Consider the following 22,179-nt stretch of genomic DNA (forward strand, 5'->3'; position numbering starts at 1 on the left):
TTTGTCTGGAGCCTCATGAAATGGATTTCCATGGCAGAGCAGTCGCAGACAAGCCTTAGATCACCATGCACTTTGCCAAGGGTCGGCTGGAGTGGTGTAAAGCTTGCTGTCATTGGACTCTGGAAACGCGTTCTCTGGAGTGATGAATTACGCTTCACCATCTGGCAGTCCGACAGGCGAATCTGGGTTAGGCGGATGCCAGGAGAACGCTACTTTCCCCAATGCATATTGCCAACTGTAAAGTTGGGTGGAGGAGGAATAATGGTCTGGGGCTGTTTTTCATGGTTCGGGCTAGGCCCCTTAGTTCCAGTGAAGGGAAATTTTAACACTACAGCATACAATGACATTCTAGACGATTCTGTGTTTCAAACTTTGTGGCAACAGTGGCAATGCTCCTGTGCACAAAGCGAGGTCGATACAGAAATGTTTTTTCAAGATCAGTGTGGTAGAACTTGACTGGCCTGCACAGAGCCCTGACCTCAACCCCATCGAACACCTTTGGAATGCTGACTGCGAGCCAGGACTAATCGCCCAACATCAGTGGCCAACCTCACTAATGTTCTTGTGGCTGAATGGAAACAAGTCTCCCCAGCAATGTTCTAACATCTAGTGGAAAGCCTTCCCAGAAGAGTGGAGGCTGTTAGAGTAGCAAAGGTGGGACCAAGTCCAAATGAATGCCCATGATTTTGGAATGAGATGTTTGACGAGCAGGTGTCCACATACTTTTGGTCATGTATTGTACCTAGGGTCCATTTACTCTCATTTTGAGTTTTGGTCAGCAAATAGTGATCCAGAAAGTATGTTGCAAAATGCTACCTCTGACCAAAAGTTTTCCATCAGTCATTAATTTAAGATTATTGTTTGTTTATATATGATATGGTAATGATACAGTAATAATGACACGTAAAGTAATGAGACAGAGTGCAACCTCATGAGGAAAATTCCAATTACTATTTTATTAAATTCCAATTAGACATCCAGAACTTCAGTGGGAACACAACAGATGGCGGCATATTTCAATAAAAAAATCCCAACATTTGTTTCAAAAAGCATTAGCGACTTCCAACAAGTCTCTTCTGCCGTTAAAATAATTTGTCATCAAAATAATTCAGAGCAAGATTATTTCAAAAGCAGTTATGCCCACATCATTATTAAGCCTGGAATGTTTTCAATATTTTTTCAATATTTAAATTCCTCTTACAGACATTCACGTTGAAAATAAGTAAACCCCCACATAAAGAAAAAACACTGCACATATCAAGGGTAAAAATACAACCACCAACAAAAGTGAAATGTTGTGAGTTGGCAAACCTACAATGTGATACTATACCACCTGCAATTAGTCTGCCAGCCAGCATTATTTTTTGAGCTCCCAACAAGGTACCAACACTAATAAAAAAACGAAACAGTAATTATGTTTTGCTTAAAAACACTATGACCACTGCACAACAGAACAATCTTCCATATTTAGCTTTGTTTTGTGCTAAAAACCTGTACCAATAATTACAAAATTGTTGATAAAAATATTCCTCTGTTAATAAGGTAATGGAGGTTTTAGGGAAAACACATGAGACTTGGGGGGCCATACAAGGGAGGGGATTGGACGAACAGGATAGGTGCTACTCAGTCTTCTCTTCTGGAGTCTCTACCTGTAAGATGACAAAAGTAAGACCTTGAGAGCCATTCACTGTGAGACACTGAGAATCCTTAATGATTCATGTTTTTAGATGGATTTGCCTCTAGAAATAGTAAGATACAACTAACTAAAAACAACATTCTCGAGATAATACTTCCAATTAAAAATGATAGTCTTATATTAACAATCAGTGATATGGCATGACATACTTCGTCTGTCTTGGTCTCGCCATTTTCAGACTGGGTCTCCTCTTTAGGCTCCTCGACTGCTGCTGCCTTCACCTTCTTCTTGTCTTCCTTCTTCTTGTCATTTACTTCTTTTTCTTTCTGCGGGGACAATTTACATGCATATCTGTCAAATCTTCTCTGCCTGGAACCTCAGAATGATGTAATTGTCTCGACACTTAATATGGGTGTGAATGTGCTGAAAAGACAACATGACATGCTAAACACCTGACATGCATAATTATATTGAATGAGTAGATGTTGAAGACAGGTAAGTATTACTTTAGCTGGCTTTTTTGGTTTTGGTGCTGGTTTGGGAGGGGCTGGTTTCTGAAAAATACAGAAGGAAGAGTATATTGATACAATAGATTCTCAAAGCAATGCATTGCATACCATGAAACAGAACAAAAAAAATACAAGTTATCAAATGGCTACCCAGACTATTTGCATTGCCCCCCCTTCTACGCTACTGCTACTCTGTTATTATCTATGCATAGTCACTTTAATAACTCTACCTACATGTACATATTACCTCAATTACCTTGACACTGGTGCCCTTGTACATTGACTCTGTGCTGGTATCCCCTGTATATAGCCCCACTATTGTTCTTTTACTGCTGCTCTTTAATTATTTGTTATTTTACCTCTTACTTTTTTGGGGTATTTTCTTAAAACTGTATTGTTGGTTAAGGGCTTGTATGTAAGCCTCTCACTGTAAGGTCTACCTACACCTGTTGTATTCGGCACATGTGACAAATATGATTTGATTTGATAGTTGAAAAGAAGGAAATATATTTTTAGTTAAAGGTTAAATAGTTGTAGTGTTGATGCCTATATACATATTACATTTCCAAACGGTAGCTTTAAAGAAACAAAATGTACTCACCGATGACAACCGTGCAGATCTCCTTGAAGGCTAATGTAAGAAAAGAGAATAATAATATTACTCAATCAAAGGTGTGTGAAAACATTTAAAAAGGAATTGAATGAGGATGTTTGCTTCATCTTCATAATGCAGACAATTGAATATTTCACTATTTCAAGAATGCATTATACTTTTCAACAAATTTGATATTTTCAGGTTTTTACGATCAAATAATGTGATAAAATCAATCACCAGTAATCACTAGTGATGATTTCAATAATGGTGAAGATTGCAACCTGTAGCCTATTCAAGGGTGATATTCATGTGTGAGTCTTTGTGTGTGTGTGTATCACTTACCTCCTCCTTGACATCTCCATCGGCTCCCTGCAAAATGTATGAAAAAATACATTACTCAAAATGATTGGAAACAATAGCATGCGTATCTAAAACATAATATATATTGCTGAATATTTAAATATTGTCTAAAATGTGTAACTGCAAGTTCACAGAAACTTAGCCGCTTGCAAACATTGGCAATAGCCTACACTTTGCCTATACAGCCAGCCTCTACTCATTCTAGATTTGCGCTTCATGTTCTACGCGTTGAGTAGAAGAAGCAGTGGACCTGTTTTTTTTTTTCATTGGGACATTAGTCCTCATCTGTTTTCACCAAATGTATTTTAGGGGGAGGGGCAGAATCAACTGTGTTCCGCCCCCTGGCGATAAGAAGGCGCAATAGCACCCATTTAACGCGAACAAAGAAAACATTAAAATGATCATTTTTGCGACGGTCTTAGAATTAAATTATATTGAGGAAGAAAAGAAGAGTTTTTACTTTATTTTTCTGTACCATTTACATGCAGATTTACACGGTCTAACTATCAAAAGGCATCCGTTTTGTTTGGCTGTGTTCGCGATGTGGGTAGGAACTGCAAAGCATGGCTGCTTGTGGTTTCAATAGCATGGAGATCCAGCTTGACTTCAGACCAGACAGAAGATTGTGTGCGCCTCTCAAGAAATCCCTCGAAACATTCTAAATTCGGCGAAATAAGACGCTCTTTGCAAACCAAAAAAATCTAATAATTATATCAAATGATTTTTTTGCAAGAGTGAACATAAATACATACGTCAGATTTGTATTTAATCTCCGTTGGCTCGAAGGCTTCATAATATCAAGACTGATTTATACAGGGCAAAAAGTATATCCGCATACTGTAATCTAGGCTCTCTACATACCTTTCTCTTGGGCATGTTGGATTTGTAGGTTTTCTTCTTTAATAGAAACTAAAGATATAGCTATATTTTGTGATTCAGAGTTCACAGTTTGCAGAGACTGGCGTCTTCTTATTAATACTGTAGTAAAGATACAGCACATTAAACCCAGTGGTTGGATGGGGGTGGGGGTAGGTGCGGCTAAATGTTGACTGATGTTATGCTTGGCCAATCAAAGGATGGCACAAGGTGTCACAAAAGAAACAGATTTTCAATGTAGTTCATTTACGCGCGAAATTCCTAGTGAAAGTGAATGACGTGTTTATCATTTGTAACAGTTAGGCCTATTCACGGAGTGGCGCAAGAAAATATAAGAAATCACAGACGTTAATGTTGCAATTCTGCTTGCATTCATGCGCTTAGTGTTTGTTCAGCCACCATGAGATGAAATCATTAAAATGTTGGAAGACAAAATAGGCTATTCTTAAAAAGAAAAACAATGCCGCCAAATAATCACCCGGATTTTTGATAGGGCTATATTCTCTTATCAGACAGCTTTAGGCCTACATTTGGGTAGCTAGTATGTTGTAAACCTGTTACTGTATTTTCCTTATGTCAGAGCATATGTATATTTGCTTTATTTAGTGTATACTTATTAAAAGTCTTACTTTAAATATATGGGATGCGTGTTTATTATGCTATGTAAATAGGCGTAAGAAATATGAACGTAGTCAAACGCTTTTGGAAATACGTTTCGAAAGCACTGGGATAGTGTTCCCAATTGTTTTTAGATATCTGATTTCCATCGGTTGTTACAGAGAGAGAGAGGGAGAGAGAGAGCGAGAGAGAACGATATCATTTGGAGACGTTGGTGCAGTGTGCACCGTTCACTTGGTTTTGGGGAGTGAATCAAACAGCCATGGTGATAAAAGTCTTTATAGCATCATCCTCTGGATCGACAGCGGTAAGAAACCTAGAGTATTGAGTAAGCTTTGTAGTCTATTGACTGTTTATGTTCATTTTCTTGGCGAATTCAAATGACATGTATTTGCATGATTAGGCGGGCTCATACGAGTGTGCTATTGCTCTGTTGTAGCTACGCAGATACTATCATATGAATTCGGCTCTATCGAGTATTGAATTAGCGTCGACATAAACTTGCTTTTGAAAGTTCTGCAAGTTGTGCATGGGATGTCCCAAGCGATAGAGTAGAAGCTGGACAGCTGCACAAATACACTAGATTCTATAGGCTTCTCATGCATGACAATGCATATTGTAATGGCCCTAAAACAAGGAGGACCTGCCATTTTGGAGATATTGATTTGTTATGACTATTATTGTATTCATTTGCATAGTGTTAATATAGTATTAGCACAATGCTATGATTGTATTGTATCTAAAATAATATAAGAGGATACATAGTCACGTATTTGTCTGTAGGAATAGCAGTCACTTACTCCTGCTCAAACCCATCTGTGTTGGAGTATTTTTATGAGTGAGCATGCAGACAAGAATGTTTAGGTGAAGTACTTGGTGAAACATATCAGATTTTTTCAAGCAACTGTTTTAGTCCAAGTGGTGAGGGTGAGGGGTCAGGCTTAATTAGACTCTCCCAGCAGATGTTGACTCCCTCACCACCACCTTCCTCCATTTTCCTGGCCCACCACTCCTTCCCTACATACTGTAAAACAACACTCCTACTGTTGCCAGGGGGGTTCTGGGCCAGAATAGCTGGACAAGATCAGTCTTTGAGCATCTGAGCTTCATACCTCACCCAATTACAGTACATCACCCTCTAAAGAATCAGTCAAAAAGCACAATGGCTACAGAACGACTGCCTTAGCCAACCTCTGAATTATCTGGTCTGAAAGACGGATATTATTGCTTACTGTGAATTTGCAAGTCACAACAATGACCATACAGAAATTGTTATGTATACTTAATTGTAAAGCCAGGCCTCTTTGTGTACAAGAGTTGACAGCATGTTTCATCTATATAATTTGATGTCATATTCCAAAGTATTCTTCCTCTAATTCTTAACTAAAGTCATGCAGCACAGTTTAGACAGAACATAAGTGGTAGCATGGGAACACTGGGCTCTCATCCTGCTGCCATATTTGGTCTGTGTCTGACTTCTTAGCTGATCCTGGTTGTGGAGAGGCCTTATTGGGTCTGTCTTAGTCCTCAGGCTCTTATGTAGAATGCAGCCCGGCAGCAGAGGCTCTGCAAAGTGAATAGAGACTTTTCTCCCCATACGCCACCCAGACCATATTATTATTATATCATTATTACAACAACTCATAGTATATATATATCCCCTCTCTGCCTGTAGATTAAGAAGCAGCAGCAAGACATAATGGGTTTCCTTACTGTCAACAAGATTGACTTTGAGGAGTGTGACATCGTCACGAGTGAAGACAACAGGAAGTGGATGAGGGAGAACGTACCTGAAGACTTCAGACCAATGACGGGTGTCCCCCTGCCTCCACAGATATTTAATGAAGAACAATACTGTGGGGTGAGTGTTGTACTGTACTGACCCCATCACTGTGTAGTGAAGCTTACTGCCTGGAACTGATGATGAGAGGTCAAAGGACAGTAGGCTTGCAACTGCATAGTGAGTGCCTGGTTAATATTTATTCTGTTCTAATTGAAAGTACACATTCTCAACATACTCCGTGAGAATATTACAACCTTCTGTAACAATTTGTGTGATAACCTAATGAAACGTACTTAGTGAGACCGCTTCCCTTGTATTGTCATTACAGAACTATGAGGCCTTCTTTGATGCCCGTGAGGAGCACGCAGTGTATGCCTTTTTGGGCCTAACAGCCCCTCTAGGCTCCAAGGTAAAGACAATGGACATACTTATGGACATACTCAGTCTGTCAAAACCACAGGTGACCAGTCCATTTACTTTTAATTGATTGCTTGTTGTTTTGAAGTGAACCTTACAGTGCTGATTGTAGCTTACAAAATAAAAGATGGTCCTAAATTGCCCCCTGGCCCTAGATGTATACAGCCATTATAAAATGACTGGAATGCTATTTTTGGCCAATGGGTATGTGTGGCCTAATTAACTGTTCTATCGGGTTGAGGGAAGAGCGTCACGTAAGAGTGATGACATCTGACGTAAGACAATGATATTCAACCACACAGTTAGACTACAACACAATCAGTGTATAAGTTACATTTGTCCCAAAAATAAGCTCAAAAGCATGTGACTAACACTCATGATATATTATGAAATGTAAATTCATGTTCTGGAGGAAGGTTTTTGTGGCATGTTATTATGCAATTCATCTCCATGTGTTGAACACGTGTTTAGTATCTGGTTCAACTGGCTTTAGCTGTATATTTATATTTCTACCTGTTGTACTTCTCTCTGAGGTCTCAGAATGTCTCTTAAATGGCCATCATGCAATGACTGAGTTTTAAAGCGGCAATCAGCAGTTGCAACATTAACTTATTGTTCTCTCCTCCGCTGATTCGGTAGAAAGCAGAGGGATGGAGCTAGAAAAATATAACCACCCTCAATTTCATAGACAGTAGTGTGGATGCAATGACAGACAATCCATGATATAAAAATCATAGTTTTAACCATGTTTTGAGGCTATATAGTGTTTACTTTCTTTACAAACATTGGAGTAAAACAAGATTATATTTTGGGATCCGATAGGGTACAACAATTGATCTAAGCTCATTTATATACATTATAATCTTCAAAAATCAACAGGTACATATAATTCATTTATAAGTCCAAAAATGGATGTAGCAAATGCAGATCGCCCCTTTAATGATATTTTGCTTTTTGTCCAGGAAAATATAAATACCTCACAAAAGAGGCATGCAATACAAATTGATTCGTAATAACAAAGTAGTTATTGATTCACAATAACATTGTTGATCCTACAGGGACAGAGTAGTTGTGAGTAGTTAATTGTAAGATATCCATGTTACTTCCAATTCCCAGGCAGTGTTTCCTCTTATCATGTATTTCACAGCTCTGCTGCACAATATAGAGGCAATGAATGCTGACCTGCTTTTGAGCAGCAGGTCGAGACTGTTCTGTTGACTACTGTACTATATCATTACAACACTTACACACAATTGTGTTTTTAAAATTACATTAACCTTTTGGTGGAAGCATAATTGCAGTTGGTCTCAACCCTGGTTTTGTATCATTTTCTTAGCACTGTTTTCATATCACCCACAGGAAGCAGAGGCCTTGGCCAGACAGGAGCAACAGTAGCCATATGGTTTTGGTTAGCGGACCACAGTGCCCTCTCCTGGCGTCTTCCAGTCAGCTCTACAGCAGCCTGCCAGTGCTCGTCTGGAACATGTCTTCTCAGACCAATCATAGAGCTTTATTTTGTTGTAAAATGTAACCAGTCTGGTATCAAATTGACCAACGGAGCATGGCCAAATGTTGTGTTGTATGACAATATATTTAATGTGATAACCTTGTAATGTTTCAATAGTTCAAGCCAATGATGGGCAGTATCTAGTGTTCAATATGATTTTGAAATCAAGGCAGAATGAGTTCCCAAATACTAGGCATTTAGTAGATCATATAGACATGCTTTACACATTTGAGAATATTTAATTCAATGAGATATTTTTCAACTTTGATAATAAAATAGTGTTACTTCACTACTAAGTCTATCTTATTCTTAACCAGTTTCCTTGTTATTCTTGTAGCACAATGGTGTTGCCGGAATACAAATAGTTTCCGTCCACCTCTGAGTACATTGACTTCAATACAAAACCTAAGTGGCTCATGGTTCTCATCCTCTTCCATAGACGTACACAGTAATTATGACAACTTCCGGAAGAAGTCCTCCAACCTATCAGAGCTCTTGTTGTCCACCCAATCAAAGGATCAGAGAACGAATCTAGTACTGAAAGCATTAGCTACAGTTAGCTTGCACTGCAGTGCATAAAATGTGGTGTGAAGTTGATTCAAAGAGAGAAAGACTATAGTTGAACAGTTTTGAACAAATTAATTTCTTTAAATTGAAGTAGAAGCAAGAGAGAGCAAGAGCTAGCTATATTTTGTAGTATTTTTTAAAACTTTCACTTAGCTATCGAATGCAGCGAGCTTGTTTAACCTACTCAAACACCCGGCTCAAACAGGAATGCTATGTTAGCTAGCAGGCTATGGCTATCCAACACTGGAACTCTTCCAAGTCCAAGCATTTTATTTGATTTATTACCACCGGGGCCTGCCGGTGTAACTGCTAAATTGCTTTCTGACTGTACTGCATTATCATAGCGGGTTTACTAACACCTTAGTTCTAGTAGCTATGTTGACTATGACGTTAGTTAATATGGTGACAGCGATGTAGGCTCTGTGTAGTGGTTATGATATTAAGGTTTGACTTGGAATGGTTTTTTAGCCTGGTCACAGAGCTGATTTGTTGTGCACTGAAGTCCACAAACGAAGGGAAAAGGTGAGAGGAGGAGAGCTCGTTGATGCAAGAAAGAATTATGTGGTCATGCTGTTTGTATGTGGCTGCTATGAATGTGAACTGTGTTATCCATGTGATCAGGGGTTTATTAATTCTGTCGATTCTGTTGAAAAACGTTTCTTAAACGGAACCAAACGGGCTAAACATACCTGAATTTGTCCAACAGAAACTGTCATTTGTAACTGTTGGACTAATGATTACACCCTAGATCAGCTAGATGCAGGTAAGAGTGTGCAAAGTGTTGTTAAATGTGTCATTGTCTGTCACCTTTATTAGTATTTTTTTTAAATCTTGGCCTGTGCACCTACATTGTAAACTTTCATAGGCTATGTTGTAGCAACCTCATGATGGATGTATGGAAAATTCCAGCATCATGTAGTAGCCTAAACCTATTGATGTTACACTGAGCTGCATGAATGGAATATGAATGGCAGCCATCCAATATGCTGTCAAATAAATAAGGCCATGCTCATAAAAAAAATTGTCCTCCCTCACCTTAAACGGCACCGACCGCCACCCCGTCACATATTGTTTCAGTTCTCCTTACATTCTAAAACTGATGTGTCACATCACAGAAGGCAGCAGCTGAAGAGCAGGGGTAGTGAATGTTCTCACTTTATTTCTGACATACTTCCTGTTTTAAACATTTGCTACTCAGATGCTCAATACAAATAGGGACAGCACAATACCGTGGCTGCTTACCAGTCAGAGACATCTATAGCTAACTTGTAAACCTTGTATTAGTGGACAGACTGAAGAAAACATAATCTATTGTAAAAACAGAGGTAGGGATATTCTCAGTACCTGTCCTGTGTTTTATACTATTTATGTTTTATGTGACCTGGTAAGAGAATCTGAGTATTTATGTATATTTCGAGCCAGATAAGCTAATGTAATGGTAGCATAATACTTTGGGGTGGAACCAGATTAATGCTAGTTCTGGAATAAAATCTGTGGAAATACACAATTGAAAGTGCTAGTTGGTGTGGTTTGCTGCTATGTTTTGTTGAGATAATATGCACTGTTGTGTAGTGGTTGCCATGTTGGGAGAAGCCTTCATCAGAGTCTTCAGGTACAGGAAAGAGGATTGTGATTGTGATTCTACAAAGGCTCAGGAACGTCCACCACACCCTGCTCCCAATATTGTTCTGAACCAAGGTTCAATGTTAGGTAAGCATTTTGGATTTGTCTGAAATACTGCATGCCTCGCTGGATCAGTTGGCTATGCTGCATTTTAGAAGGCTCATGAGATTAAGCGCATCCAGGCATGTGTACAATGTTTAATAATTTCATTCATTTTTGTTTGAATACTTCAAATTAAAAAATGTGCGTCTGGTGTGTGGGCTGCACAGGAAACATGGATGGCCTGGTGCAGTCTGGTCCTAGAGCGACAACCAGGCCCAGTGATGCCCTCACCATCCCCAATAGCCACAGTGACGACTATGGTGACCTGGAGCTCTATCGCTCCTGGTGCTGCACCACCTTCTGCAAAGACTACCCCGACCTGCAGCTCAGAGGGGACCATGTGGGAAACAGGAGTTCAATGAGCCTGCGGCTGGAGAGTGAGGTGTTCCAAGGGCCACTTCTTCAATCTCAGGACCTGGGAGAGCTGGAGTCCTTGGAACCCACAGGGCCTGTGGAGCCTGGGGTACAGGTGGAGTCCCAGACCCTGCAGGATGAGAGTAACCTGGTCATAGACAGCAGCATCATCACCCTGAACAGGGAACCTCTGTCCAACTCCATGCTGAATGGCTACCTGGAGAGTAAGCTGTTGGAGGTGTACAGACAGCATATGCAGGACAGCCTGGCCCGGGGCAGCTCTCCCCTGGTCCAGACCCCTCCCCAGGGCCTGGTACCAGAACCAGTGAAGCAGCTCAGCCAGTATCTCTGTCAGGACCACGGCCTAGACTCCAGTACGGCCCAGAGCATCGTCATCCACTACCTCAGCACCTGCACCGTGGCCAGCTCCAACTTCAGCTCTCCCGACCTGCGCATCTCCAACCTACGCATCCCCAACCCTGAGCCCAGGAAGAAGCCCACCTGACTGAAACCAGCAGTATTTCTACTTTGTCTGCCAACTCTAACGTACTTGACAATGCTAAAGCATTCCACTGAATCTATACTTGGTGGTCAGTTGTATTGCATTCAAGTGGAATATCAATTCAATTGATAATTCGGAAGGAGATCCCCTCATTTTGTTGATTTGTTGAAAGAAATATCTTTAGAAAATGTCACAATGTCCAAAATATTTACTACATAAATGCAACCAGTTGCTATATTGTCATGCTTGGGTGCCTGATACAATGTCAAGCTTTCGAGTTTAAAGACAAAGTAGAAAGAGTAGAGTAGAAAAACAGGGAACTGTGAAGAATTCTTGTAAAGAATTTCTGAGAAATTATTCCTCACAGATACTGCTGATTTGAAATTATATTGTTTTAAACACAGATTTACAAAACGCCAAAGAAAAAAAAGATTTTCCTAACTTGGTTGTCAAAGCAGAAAAATATTGCCACCTGCTGTCATACAAAAGCATTGCATGTTTACTGCAAGTGTCACATTGCATTTTGACAAGAAAGATATTACACAACATCTGTGCCAGATAAACATATCATGCTGTACCACATTTCTAATGCGTTTTAATCTTGAATGCAACTGAATAAATAATAAATATTAATATGCTAAAGAACTGAGTTATTGCAGTCATGTCTTGTGGAGAATAAACTGCATTGGCCATTGGAATGGGGGTTGCAATTGACTATAATATACACTTACTGGTTTAGCCATGGTGGGTTTATATTTTGCCTCAGTGAGCCTCTTGATCTTAATATGTAAAATATCTATCTGGATCACTGGCATGACTTGTGGGTAGGTTCATTTCAGAATTCTCAGCAGGGATGTATGGCTGTCAGGGTTTACGTGAGTGTGACTATGTGATAGCATGTGTTAGGTATTTATGCATTTTTCTTTCAGTTGGGTGCATCTAATGTGTAAAACAGTATTGAACAACATTAAGCACATGTTTAGTCTAGGGGTAGGCTATGATGGACAATCTGGACATTGCTGGTGATCATAGTGGCATGCTGCTTGGGAACTAGACTGAGAGGATTAACAGTAAACCAGTGTGTGTCAGGAGTGAGAGCCAATGCCACCACTTCACACCCTGTCGGGAGCCACTGGGTCATACAGCAGCCATGCCAAGGACTATTAGCATGGCACTGTTGGAGCAGCAGAGGAGAGGGTAATGGTTAGGGAGAGTGGTGGCCATGTTTGTGTGTGTGTGTGTGTGTGTGTGTGTGTGTGTGTGTGTGTGTGTGTGTGTGTGTGTGTGTGTGTGTGTGTGTGTGTGTGTGGTGTGTGTGTGGGTGTGTGAGAGTGTGTGTGGGTGTATGTGTGGGTGTGTGAGTGTGTGTGTGTGTGTGTGTGTATGTGTGGGTGTGTGAGAGTGTGTGTGTGACTATTCCCATACCTCTGATCATTTTCCATAAGAAAACGTTGAGGTTTATTCCATTTATCACCATGAAGTGAAACCTATGGGGAGACTTGAATAAAGATACAAGAAATGGCCAGATCTTCAAAGAGTCAGTAACAGGCTTAGCAAGTACAGTATTAGGTATTGTGTCATCATGCTGCCCAGCATAGCAAGGACTAAATTATTAACCATATCATAGTGGGACACAGGCTCACAGTGTGCACACACCATAAATAGTTGATTGTAGTTGTAATGGTGACTATTGACTATAGCTTAATAATTATGTACTACATGTATTTTCCTAATAATTAAGCATGGGGACATCAGAAAGAAGTGATTCATTAGCACACATCCCACCATTTGTCATGATGTGATGTGGTTTTACAGCAACTGAGGTATCTTGTAACTAACTTTAAAAAACGACTTGGACAATCAATAGTTTTTCATGTTTTGTTTAATAATTATTATTTCAATTTAGAATCGTTACTTTAATTGCAGGGTGACCCAGTTTCATATGGTTTCCCCCCATACTGTATCCATACAGGCTTGATGCAGGCATCACTAGTTTTCTATTGGTTAAAACACAATAGATTCGTTTCGGTTCCAACTCAAATGGGCTGGAAATGACGTCAGTTAAGGAGGTGAACATATTTCTGATAATAACGGTATTATAAGTGGAGATATTATATTTAACAGAAATGTCCAATCGAAATATAATGCATCACGCTCAGCTGCCATTGCTTTTCTATAAAGGCGTCAGGTAATTATGTATTATTGCACCATTCCTTCTGTCTCTGGAAAAAAAGCATGTGATGCTGCGGTGTGCAGGGGAGGGAGGGGTTGCAAGACTTTCTCACTCAGAGAGACTCGCTTCTCCACACAGTGGTCGGCAGGTACTTGTGTGTGTGTGTGTGTGTGTGTGTGTGTGAGAGAGAGAGAGAGAGAGAGAGAGAGAGAGAGAGCGAGAGAGAGAGATGGGCGGGGGAGTCGTTTCTGTGAGCGCGTGGACTGCACCATCGCATTCCTTACCCAGGATACTGTCACCAGCCATGCCTTTACCCAGTAAGGTGCACCTGTGCTATGTGTTCTCTTTTATACCGATACAACATTTCTGATTTTTAACACGATTTTCACGCTCGATCAAGTCCTCGTTTGAAGGATTTAAAGACATCGATGATGGCTCTGGTGATGGAACCTATAAGCAAATGGACACCCAAGCAAGTGCTGGATTGGATGAAAGGTAATGCTTATACAACATGTTTATTTTAATTTGCTTGACAGAGTACATTTAGAAACGACTAACATGGATATGTGCACATTTTTTCTATTTTCTCTAAATGACTGGTTCAATGGAGGTGTTATGAGCTAAAACGGTGCTATTCCTTGCATTGAAACATTGAACGTGTGCCATTTTGTGTATCCAACCCAGATGGAAGCGCTATTTAGTGTAATTATCACCCTGGCCTGATAGGCTACGCATTTCTAGACAACGAACCAGATACTGAGACCAACGCATTAGGTGTAAAACAATCAGTTGACCTATATAATGTTCACATTTAGATTACCTCATACCATAAACACAGGTGCTCTCTCTGTCTCTCTCTCTCACACACTCTCTCTTTCAAACACACACACACACACACACACACACACACACACACACACACACACACACACACACACACACACACACACACACACACACACACACACACACACACACACACACACACACACACACACACACACACACACACACACACAGGTTGAAGAAGTGTTGGCAACAATTGAGTTATTCCCAAAACTAGAACCATGGACATCTGATATTGTGTTGACCTAGACAATGATTCACATTGATACTGCATTTCAGCATTGTGGATATGGATAGGGAACATATTGCAGGTTGCAAGGTAATTGCAAGTTAACTGTACAGCAGCTTTTGCAACACAGTAGTCAATTTGATCTTTTAGATATGCTGTTATACTGAATTCAAAATTGTTGGCGTTATGCTGTTCAGTATGTTTTAAAGATGCCTTATGATCAAGAGTATTAGTCAAATTCTCCACTATCTGCCATAACATTAAGATTTTTATGAGAGAAAACATACTTACCTATAGTTGTTTTTCTTATTGTGTTGGCCAACAGTACAGCTGAGGTGAAATAACACTTAGGTAAGACCAAATGGATGACAAAATGATTGTTGCGCTATATTACCTGCCATAAACAAATTGTGGGCACCGTTACTTTAGTAGTGGCAGACTTCTGTCATTCAGAAGGCGAGACGCTGACTGACAACAAATTCTTTATTTTCAGCCTTCATTTAGAAAAAAATAGGATGAGGAGCTGAATGCTTATCTAAATGTTTAAATAATGTTCCAAATAAAGACCTAGTTACTGTAACATCCGAGCACAGGTTTGATTTAATAACTTTCTCTCTCACCAGGGCACAGGGATTTATTTTAGGTCTACTATCATCCAACTAAAGGAGCTATGATGTGTCAACACAGACATGGTTTATGTTTTCCCACGTACTGTACACAATAGTTTATGCCAGCCAAGTGTCAGTCCAGAAGTGCACAGCCGTGCTTGCCTCTGGCGCCACTGTCACAGATGTGTCTCCAGCCTTCGCACCAAGGGCAGGGCTCGCCTACGGCACAACTTCTGTGCAGCTGATACACAACACAACTAGGAACTTCAGTTCAGTCTCAAATCCTCCACACCAAACACCATGGGAAGTGCATAGACAAGTGACATATACAGTGCCTTGCGAAAGTATTCGGGCCCCTTGAACTTTGCGACCTTTTGCCACATTTCAGGCTTCAAACATAAAGATATAAAACTGTATTTTTTTGTGAAGAATCAACAACAAGTGGGACACAATCATGAAGTGGAATGACATTTATTTGATATTTCAAACTTTTTTAACAAATCAAAAACTGAAAAATTGGGCGTGCAAAATTATTCAGCCCCTTTACTTTCAGTGCAGCAATCTCTCTCCAGAAGTTCAGTGAGGATATCTGAATGATCCAATGTTGACCTAAATGACTAATGATACAATCCACCTGTGTGTAATCAAGTCTCCGTATAAATGCACCTGCACTGTGATAGTCTCAGAGGTCAGTTAAAAGCGCAGAGGGCATCATGAAGAACAAGGAACACACCAGGCAGGTCCGAGATACTGTTGTGAAGAAGTTTAAAGCCGGATTTGGATACAAAAAGATTTCCCAAGCTTTAACCATCCCAAGGAGCACTGTGCAAGCGATAATATTGAAATGGAAGGAGTATCAGACCACTGCAAATCTACCAAGACCTGGCCGTCCCTCTAAACTTTCAGCTTTTTTTTTTTCTTTCTTTTTTCTTTTTTTTTTTAACCTTTATTTAACTAGGCAAGTCAGTTAAGAACAAATTCTTATTTTCAATGACAGCCTAGGAACTGCCTGTTCAGGGGCAGAACGACAGATTTGTACCTTGTCAGCTCAGGGATTTGAACTTGCAACCTTTCGGTTATTAGTCCAACGCTCTAACCACTAGGCTACCCTGCCCCCCCAGCTCATACAAGGAGAAGACTGGTCAGAGATGCAGCCAAGAGGCACATGATCACTCTGGATGAACTGCAGAGATCTACAGCTGAGGTGGGACACTCTGTCCATAGGACAACAATCAGTCGTATATTGCACAAATCTGGCTTTTATGGAAGAATGGCAAGAAGAAAGCCATTTCTTAAAGATATCCATAAAAAGTGTCGTTTAAAGTTTGCCACAAGCCACCTGGGAGACACACCAAACATGTGGAAGAAGGTGCTCTGGTCAGATGAAACCAAAATTGAACTTTTTGGCAACAATGCAAAACGTTATGTTTGGCGTAGAAGCAACACAGTTCATCACCCTGAACACACCATCCTCATTGTCAAACATGGTGGTGGCAGCATCATGGTTTGGGCCTGCTTTTCTTCAGCAGGTACAGGGAAGATGGTTAAAATTGATGGGAAGATGGATGGAGCCAAATACAGGACCATTCTGGAAGAAAACCTGATGGAGTCTGCAAAAGACCTGAGACTGGGACGGAGATTTGTGTTCCAACAAGACAATGATCCAAAACATAAAGCAAAATCTACAATGGAATGGTTCAAAAATAAACATATCCAGGTGTTAGAATGGCCAAGTCAAAGTCCAGACCTGAATCCAATCGAGAATCTGTGGAAAGAACTGAAAACTGCTGTTCACAAATGCTCTCCATCCAACCTCACTGAGCTCGAGATGATTTGCAAGGAGGAATGGGAAAATTTTTCAGTCTCTCGATGTGCAAAACTGATAGAGACATACCCCAAGCGACTTACAGCTGTAATCGCAGCAAAAGGTGGCGCTACAAAGTATTAACTTAAGGGGGCTGAATAATTTTGCACGCCCAATTTTTCAATTTTTGATTTGTTAAAAAAGTTTGAAATATCCAATAAATGTCGTTCCACTTCATGATTGTGTCCCACTTGTTGTTGATTCTTCACAAAAAAATACAGTTTTATATCTTTATGTTTGAAGCCTGAAATGTGGCAAAAGGTCGCAAAGTTCAAGGGGGCCGAATACTTTCGCAAGGCACTGTATGTCATCTGTTGTCATATTAAAGTTGAGACAGAGGATGCTGATAGGACTGTTGAGAAATGTATTTGTGCTGTCACAGCTGTACAGAATATTCACACAGGATGATATTGGTATGCTATTAGTTGCTTTGGCTCTCTTCTTCTTCAGGGGTTCTTGAGAGGTGGTCAGTGGACACAGTCGTAAAGTGAAAGGGGAACTCCACTCAATAGAGACTGTTGCTTCTCACCTGATTTTTCTAAAGGAAATATCGTTAGGGCAATAGAGATCCTATAGTTGTGAAAATGTAATTTTATGATTAGGAGTTTGCACTTCTTGTTACAAAGAACAAAATCTAAATATTAGGTGTTACCTACACAAGTATGCATACACACCAATGCATCAATTGAGGCATTCAAGAAAAACTAGCACCATGGACAGCGAACCTGCCTTGGTAATGCTGCCTTACATTGATACTACGTTCCAACATTGTGGCTCGAGGTAGAGCAGTTGGCAAGCTAGTTGAACTGTACTGCATCTATTTCATAACAACTATTTGCTGTGTATGAGAGTAGGTTCAATGCCCATGAGAGTAAGAGGGAGGGACTGACCTGTTTTTGAGGGCATTGAGGGCTCAGGATTATTCCCTTGGGTAAAATGTAATTTAGTATGAATATTAGATACTTGTCTTATTTAATTTTGTGATAGGTCTGAGGGCAATAATGAAGTACTGCTGATAATTCACTTCTTCAAGGGGGCTTACCTCTTGGTCACCCGGCAACTGTTGCCATGGAGCCTTGATAGCTAGAGGAAAGCAACAGAATGGAAATCCCACAAGCAGCAAGCTCTCAAATGAAAGCAGCCATTCATGATCATTAGATGGATACATGAACTTGTGCGCACACACATGCACATGCACACACAAAGAAACACCATACACACACTTACGCAATCATGCTTTCATAAATTTCACTCCCACGAACATAGGTCATGGGCCTGTCTCAAGGCCACGGACCTGTCTCAAGGCTACGGACCTGTCTGTGTGCTCAGAGAAACAGAGGACTAGGCAGCAGCACACAACACGGCAAGACAAGTGTTTGCCACATACAAATGGGGAACTTAGTTCAGATGATTCACCTGACTATGCAGACTATGCAGAGCCATCTAGATACAGCATATGTCTTTGAATGTACCATCCTTTGATCTACCTAGGCTAATTTGTCTCGTTGAATGCCTGTGTCCATGGATGTGTGTGTGCTGTGCTGTAATGTGGGTCAGCTCTGTGCTGTGGCCCGCTCCGCATCGGAGAGGACTCATCTCCCGGGAGCCATGGATGGATGCTGTGGTTGAAAGCCGAGACTCTGCTAGTCTGCTCTGCTACTATCTGGGCTCCTCTCTCTCTCTGTCGCTCTCTCTGTGCTGCCTGGACTGCTGTACATGGCTCCAACACAGAATGCTGCAGAGGACTCTGTGTGTCTGTGTGGCTCTGCTGTGCTCTGATAAGGATGGCTTTAATACGATGTGGTGAGAGCAGTTGATCTCCTAGACTAGTCCCATTTCTCTCTGCTCTGCTCTGCTCTGTTCTACACAAAGAGCAGGTCAAATGGTAGACTGGGTCTGCTCAGTTCTCTGGAGTTGAAAGAAAAGTCTGTTCTCTCTGCTTAGAGGGTAAGAGCACACTTAGGACTTGAAACATGTTTATGGTTGGAAGCATGCTCCTGGTATTATGTAGGAACTAACACACGAAGTGACTGAAATGGAAAATACTTTTTTAGTCGCTCGGGAGTTTGATATGCATCTTTTTTATTACAGCAATTACTCTGAATCAGCCAGTCACACTGCATGTTATACAGCTCTGTCATATGTATGCCTTTGAAAGGTATATAAACCATCACAACCAACATCCTATACACCTAGCAAATGACTTGGATGTTGACGGTAAAGGGGAAAAATACATACTATTAGAACAAAGGTGTGCTTAATTAACATAGTTTCCCCCCTCATGCTCTCTTGCCTGTCCCCCATGCAGGCCTGGATGACTGTCTGCAGCAGTACATTAAGAACTTTGAGCGGGAGAAGATCAATGGGGAGCAGCTGCTCCACATCACTCACCAGGAGCTGGAGGAGCTGGGGGTCACCCGCATCGGACACCAGGAGCTCATCCTGGAGGCCGTGGACCTACTCTGTGCTCTGGTGAGGAGTCGTTCGAGACATAAAGAGTTGGAGTCAGGAAGGATGGTCAGGAGATAGGGCTGTAGAGAGGTCTGGTGCACAGACATGATGGAATAACTTTACTATCGATGACTTCCTGTGCAACCAAGCCAGTGCAGTCAAGGTGCTCGAACTGGAAGAACAGAGCAGACATGCAGGAGATGTCCAGCTAGTTGCCAGATCAGTTTGTGCACCATTTGACAGAAAAGGTATGGCAAGGCATGACAGACAAGATTGAAGTTCAGTAAAAAGTGTCCCTTTATTATAAAAAACAACATGTGTTTCATCTACAGTCGTCATCAATGTTATTTGCTGAGTAGGGGAGGGTCAGGTACAGTGCTCAGTAAACAGGGCTAAAGGTGAGAGGCTACGGTGATGATTTGTGTTCGTTGGAGCTGAAGGCTAATTCAGATTCATTGGTGATATATCCTTGTACGGGCAGATAGAGGTGGAGCGGCAGGAGCCTGTGCTGTGTAAATCAGTAAGGGTGGCATGAAGTGGGTGTCGTTAGCCTTGGTGTATGATGAGTCATACAGAGAGAGTTTAGGCGTGGGCCTGGGAAGAGCCCTGTTAGAGCTAGCTAAGAGGTGTATTGATTTGACTGAATCAGAGAGGGGCCACACAGCACACGTCCTCGCTGATGGGTTGGTAATGGATCCATAGGCCTAGAAAGCAGCAGTTGGGAGGGAGTGTGTGTGTGGGGCTGCCTGTGTGTGCGGCGTGTGTGGAGCTAGCTGAGGTTAGTGTATGATTCGCTGTGACAGAGCGGCCCGCAGCAGAGCATCATTAGATGCTTGGGAAACGTGCCTGGACTGCCTGAAACCCTGTCTGGCCAACATCTCCACACCCACACACATGTAATCTGTGTCTGTTAGTTAGACGGTCCGGTGGGGGCTGCCTGGGTGTCTGTGTGTGAATGTTGAGAAGACTGGATTGTTCACATAGGGGGCTATAATGTAGGTGTGCGACTGTGTGTGTTTGAGTGCGTGAACGTGTGTGTGTGCATATGCGTTAACACAGTATAGTGTGTCTTCTGCATCTCATCTCCAGCATGGTGATGTGCTGTGATTCTCATTGGCTGCTGGGACATGTCCCCATTGATCCTGGCAGAGTGCATTAGAGCTGAACATTGCGTCACTGCTGAGAGGAGGCTGACATGAGTAATGACTGCACTGGGGGAGAGCTGCAGGTGGAGGGGCCGGGAGGGACAGGACACGCCCACTCACTCACACTCACACACACACACACACACACAGCCTTATCACATGGCCCGTCCAAAATGGATGTCAACTGAATAGATGTCAGTCTCTCTGCTCTGCTTGCGAAAGACAAGCCTCTCAACAGATACATTTTAGGAAAGAATCTCTCCTTCGTGGGTTGATTATGTGAGTGTGATGGATTGAAAGAAAATGCTGGCTTAGTGTCAGTGTGACTGCTGACTCACTTTGACATCAAACTGAGGGTTGCTTGTTGCTGGGAGTTAGATAATTGTTCATCAGTCGGCAGTGACCAGACAGACAGAGACAGGGCTCTGCTGCTGAGTTGTAGAGGCAACTGGGGTTTTACTCCCATTACATTACAGCAATCAGAGGAAAGTGTCCTCTCCATGCAGTGAAGCCTCTCTCTGCCTGAATGGCTCACTGGAAGGAGATAGCAGGGAAATGGCTGAGCTGGTCAGTACTCACCACCACCTAGCAGCATAATAGTGTGTTTCCTCTACAGTGGGTTGACTGCCAAGACAAGGCATTATTATAGTGTTGCTTAGCATATGTTTATGAATGTAACGTATATTTAATTCTCACCCGCCTTTTGTCTCGTCATCCTCTGCATTGACGTATATAACCGACTAGTGATGGAGAAGCCCCCATAAAGGCTATCAGAAAGCAGCGCATTACTTTGATATTTTTAATGAAGCAAGAGGAAAATCAATAAGGGAAGAAGGAGCTATGGAAACACTGGGCTTGGTGTAATTAAGAGTGACAAAGCCAGGAGTCACCATGGCAACCGGGCTGGCTAAGCTACATAGTCGTGAGTTAGACAGGAAGGAGGCATTTCTCCATGGTGACAGCGATGACTGCTAACAAGACCCACAGAATGAGAGACAGCTATTCACACACAGGCACACATCTCCAACAGACACACCATTGTGAAGAGTTACGTACACACACAACCTACATTCCGGTTAGAGTGGAATACGGCATGATGCTCTGTACACTTTAACCAAAGTGTAGCAGAAGAGTGGTCTTTATTGTGTCTCTGATGAAGCAATCATCCATTTATGTTTACTTGAATAACTTGATCAAAAAGATACAGCTCCATCAACCTGGTTTGGTGGATAAATGAAGAGGTAAAGATGAGATTATATTACTGGAGGGACTTTTTCTCTATGTATCTCTGTCATTTAGATCTTATATCCACTATAGATTTGCTATAGCACTGTTTTGTATGAGCTCTCAAATACAAGGACCCCACTGGACACAGATGTCAATTCAATGTATAATCCACGTTGGTTCAACGTAA

The 22,179-nt window shown here is 41.4% G+C and overlaps 4 protein-coding genes across 9 annotated transcripts in view; 3 read left to right on the forward strand and 1 right to left on the reverse strand.

Moving 5' to 3' along the window:
* Window positions 1-8,590, forward strand: part of LOC118391309 (adapter SH3BGRL-like) — a 10,289-nt gene extending 1,699 nt beyond the window's left edge. The window contains exons 1-4 of one of the 3 annotated variants that reach the window (XM_035782569.2): window positions 4,284-4,901; window positions 6,270-6,455; window positions 6,706-6,837; window positions 8,154-8,590. In XM_035782569.2, the coding sequence (XP_035638462.1) occupies window positions 4,857-4,901; window positions 6,270-6,455; window positions 6,706-6,837; window positions 8,154-8,189 (399 nt within the window). In that variant the 5' untranslated portion in view covers window positions 4,284-4,856 and the 3' untranslated portion in view covers window positions 8,190-8,590. Of the gene's footprint in view, window positions 1-4,283; window positions 4,902-6,269; window positions 6,456-6,705; window positions 6,838-8,153 lie in introns of those variants that run through there. The other 2 variants (XM_035782570.2, XM_035782572.2) reach the window with 2 other exon arrangements.
* hmgn7 (high mobility group nucleosomal binding domain 7) lies at window positions 933-4,127 on the reverse strand. Its single transcript, XM_035782573.2, has 6 exons — window positions 3,962-4,127; window positions 3,083-3,109; window positions 2,747-2,776; window positions 2,143-2,190; window positions 1,846-1,962; window positions 933-1,649 (listed from the first exon to the last, which is right to left on the reverse strand). The coding sequence occupies exons 1-6, from the start codon at window positions 3,974-3,976 to the stop codon at window positions 1,620-1,622; spliced, it is 267 nt and encodes an 88-aa protein (XP_035638466.1). The 5' UTR covers window positions 3,977-4,127; the 3' UTR covers window positions 933-1,619.
* A 65-nt stretch (window positions 8,591-8,655) lies between the features above and the next one.
* LOC118391311 (TLR adapter interacting with SLC15A4 on the lysosome-like) lies at window positions 8,656-12,089 on the forward strand. Of its 3 annotated transcripts, none has more exons than XM_052458000.1 (4): window positions 8,656-9,390; window positions 9,575-9,631; window positions 10,441-10,578; window positions 10,761-12,089. In XM_052458000.1, exons 3-4 carry the CDS (start codon window positions 10,449-10,451, stop codon window positions 11,450-11,452), a joined length of 822 nt encoding a protein of 273 aa, XP_052313960.1. In that variant the 5' UTR covers window positions 8,656-9,390; window positions 9,575-9,631; window positions 10,441-10,448; the 3' UTR covers window positions 11,453-12,089. The 3 variants fall into 3 exon arrangements, with proteins under 3 accessions (XP_052313960.1, XP_052313959.1, XP_035638467.1); XM_052457999.1 differs by having other exon boundaries at window positions 8,742-9,390; window positions 9,575-10,193; XM_035782574.2 differs by having other exon boundaries at window positions 8,742-10,193.
* A 1,657-nt stretch (window positions 12,090-13,746) lies between these two features.
* Window positions 13,747-22,179, forward strand: part of LOC118391312 (connector enhancer of kinase suppressor of ras 2-like) — a 76,445-nt gene continuing 68,012 nt past the window's right edge. The window contains exons 1-2 of one of the 2 annotated variants that reach the window (XM_035782575.2): window positions 13,747-14,117; window positions 19,478-19,641. In XM_035782575.2, coding sequence (XP_035638468.1) covers window positions 14,051-14,117; window positions 19,478-19,641 — 231 coding nt within the window. In that variant the 5' untranslated portion in view covers window positions 13,747-14,050. The remainder of the gene's footprint in view (window positions 14,118-19,477; window positions 19,642-22,179) is intronic. The other variant, XM_035782576.2, reaches the window with a different exon arrangement.

The sequence above is a fragment of the Oncorhynchus keta genome, chromosome 12 (genome assembly GCF_023373465.1).
Source record: "Oncorhynchus keta strain PuntledgeMale-10-30-2019 chromosome 12, Oket_V2, whole genome shotgun sequence".
Lineage (NCBI taxonomy): Eukaryota > Metazoa > Chordata > Actinopteri > Salmoniformes > Salmonidae > Oncorhynchus > Oncorhynchus keta.

What these genes read in the sequence shown, in the direction of transcription:
- hmgn7 (XM_035782573.2), bottom strand. An exon ending in AACCAAAAAAGCCAGCTAAA is followed by an intron (nt 1,963 to 2,142) that starts GTAATACTTACC and finishes TTGTCCCCGCAG; the next exon opens with AAAGAAAAAGAAGTAAATGA. An exon ending in GCGAGACCAAGACAGACGAA is followed by an intron (nt 1,650 to 1,845) that starts GTATGTCATGCC and finishes GTCATCTTACAG; the next exon opens with GTAGAGACTCCAGAAGAGAA.
- LOC118391311 (XM_052458000.1), top strand. Translation starts at nt 10,449, where the DNA reads ATGTTGGGAGAAGCCTTCATCAGAGTCTTCAGGTACAGGAAAGAGGAT. An exon ending in GAACCAAGGTTCAATGTTAG is followed by an intron (nt 10,579 to 10,760) that starts GTAAGCATTTTG and finishes TGGGCTGCACAG; the next exon opens with GAAACATGGATGGCCTGGTG.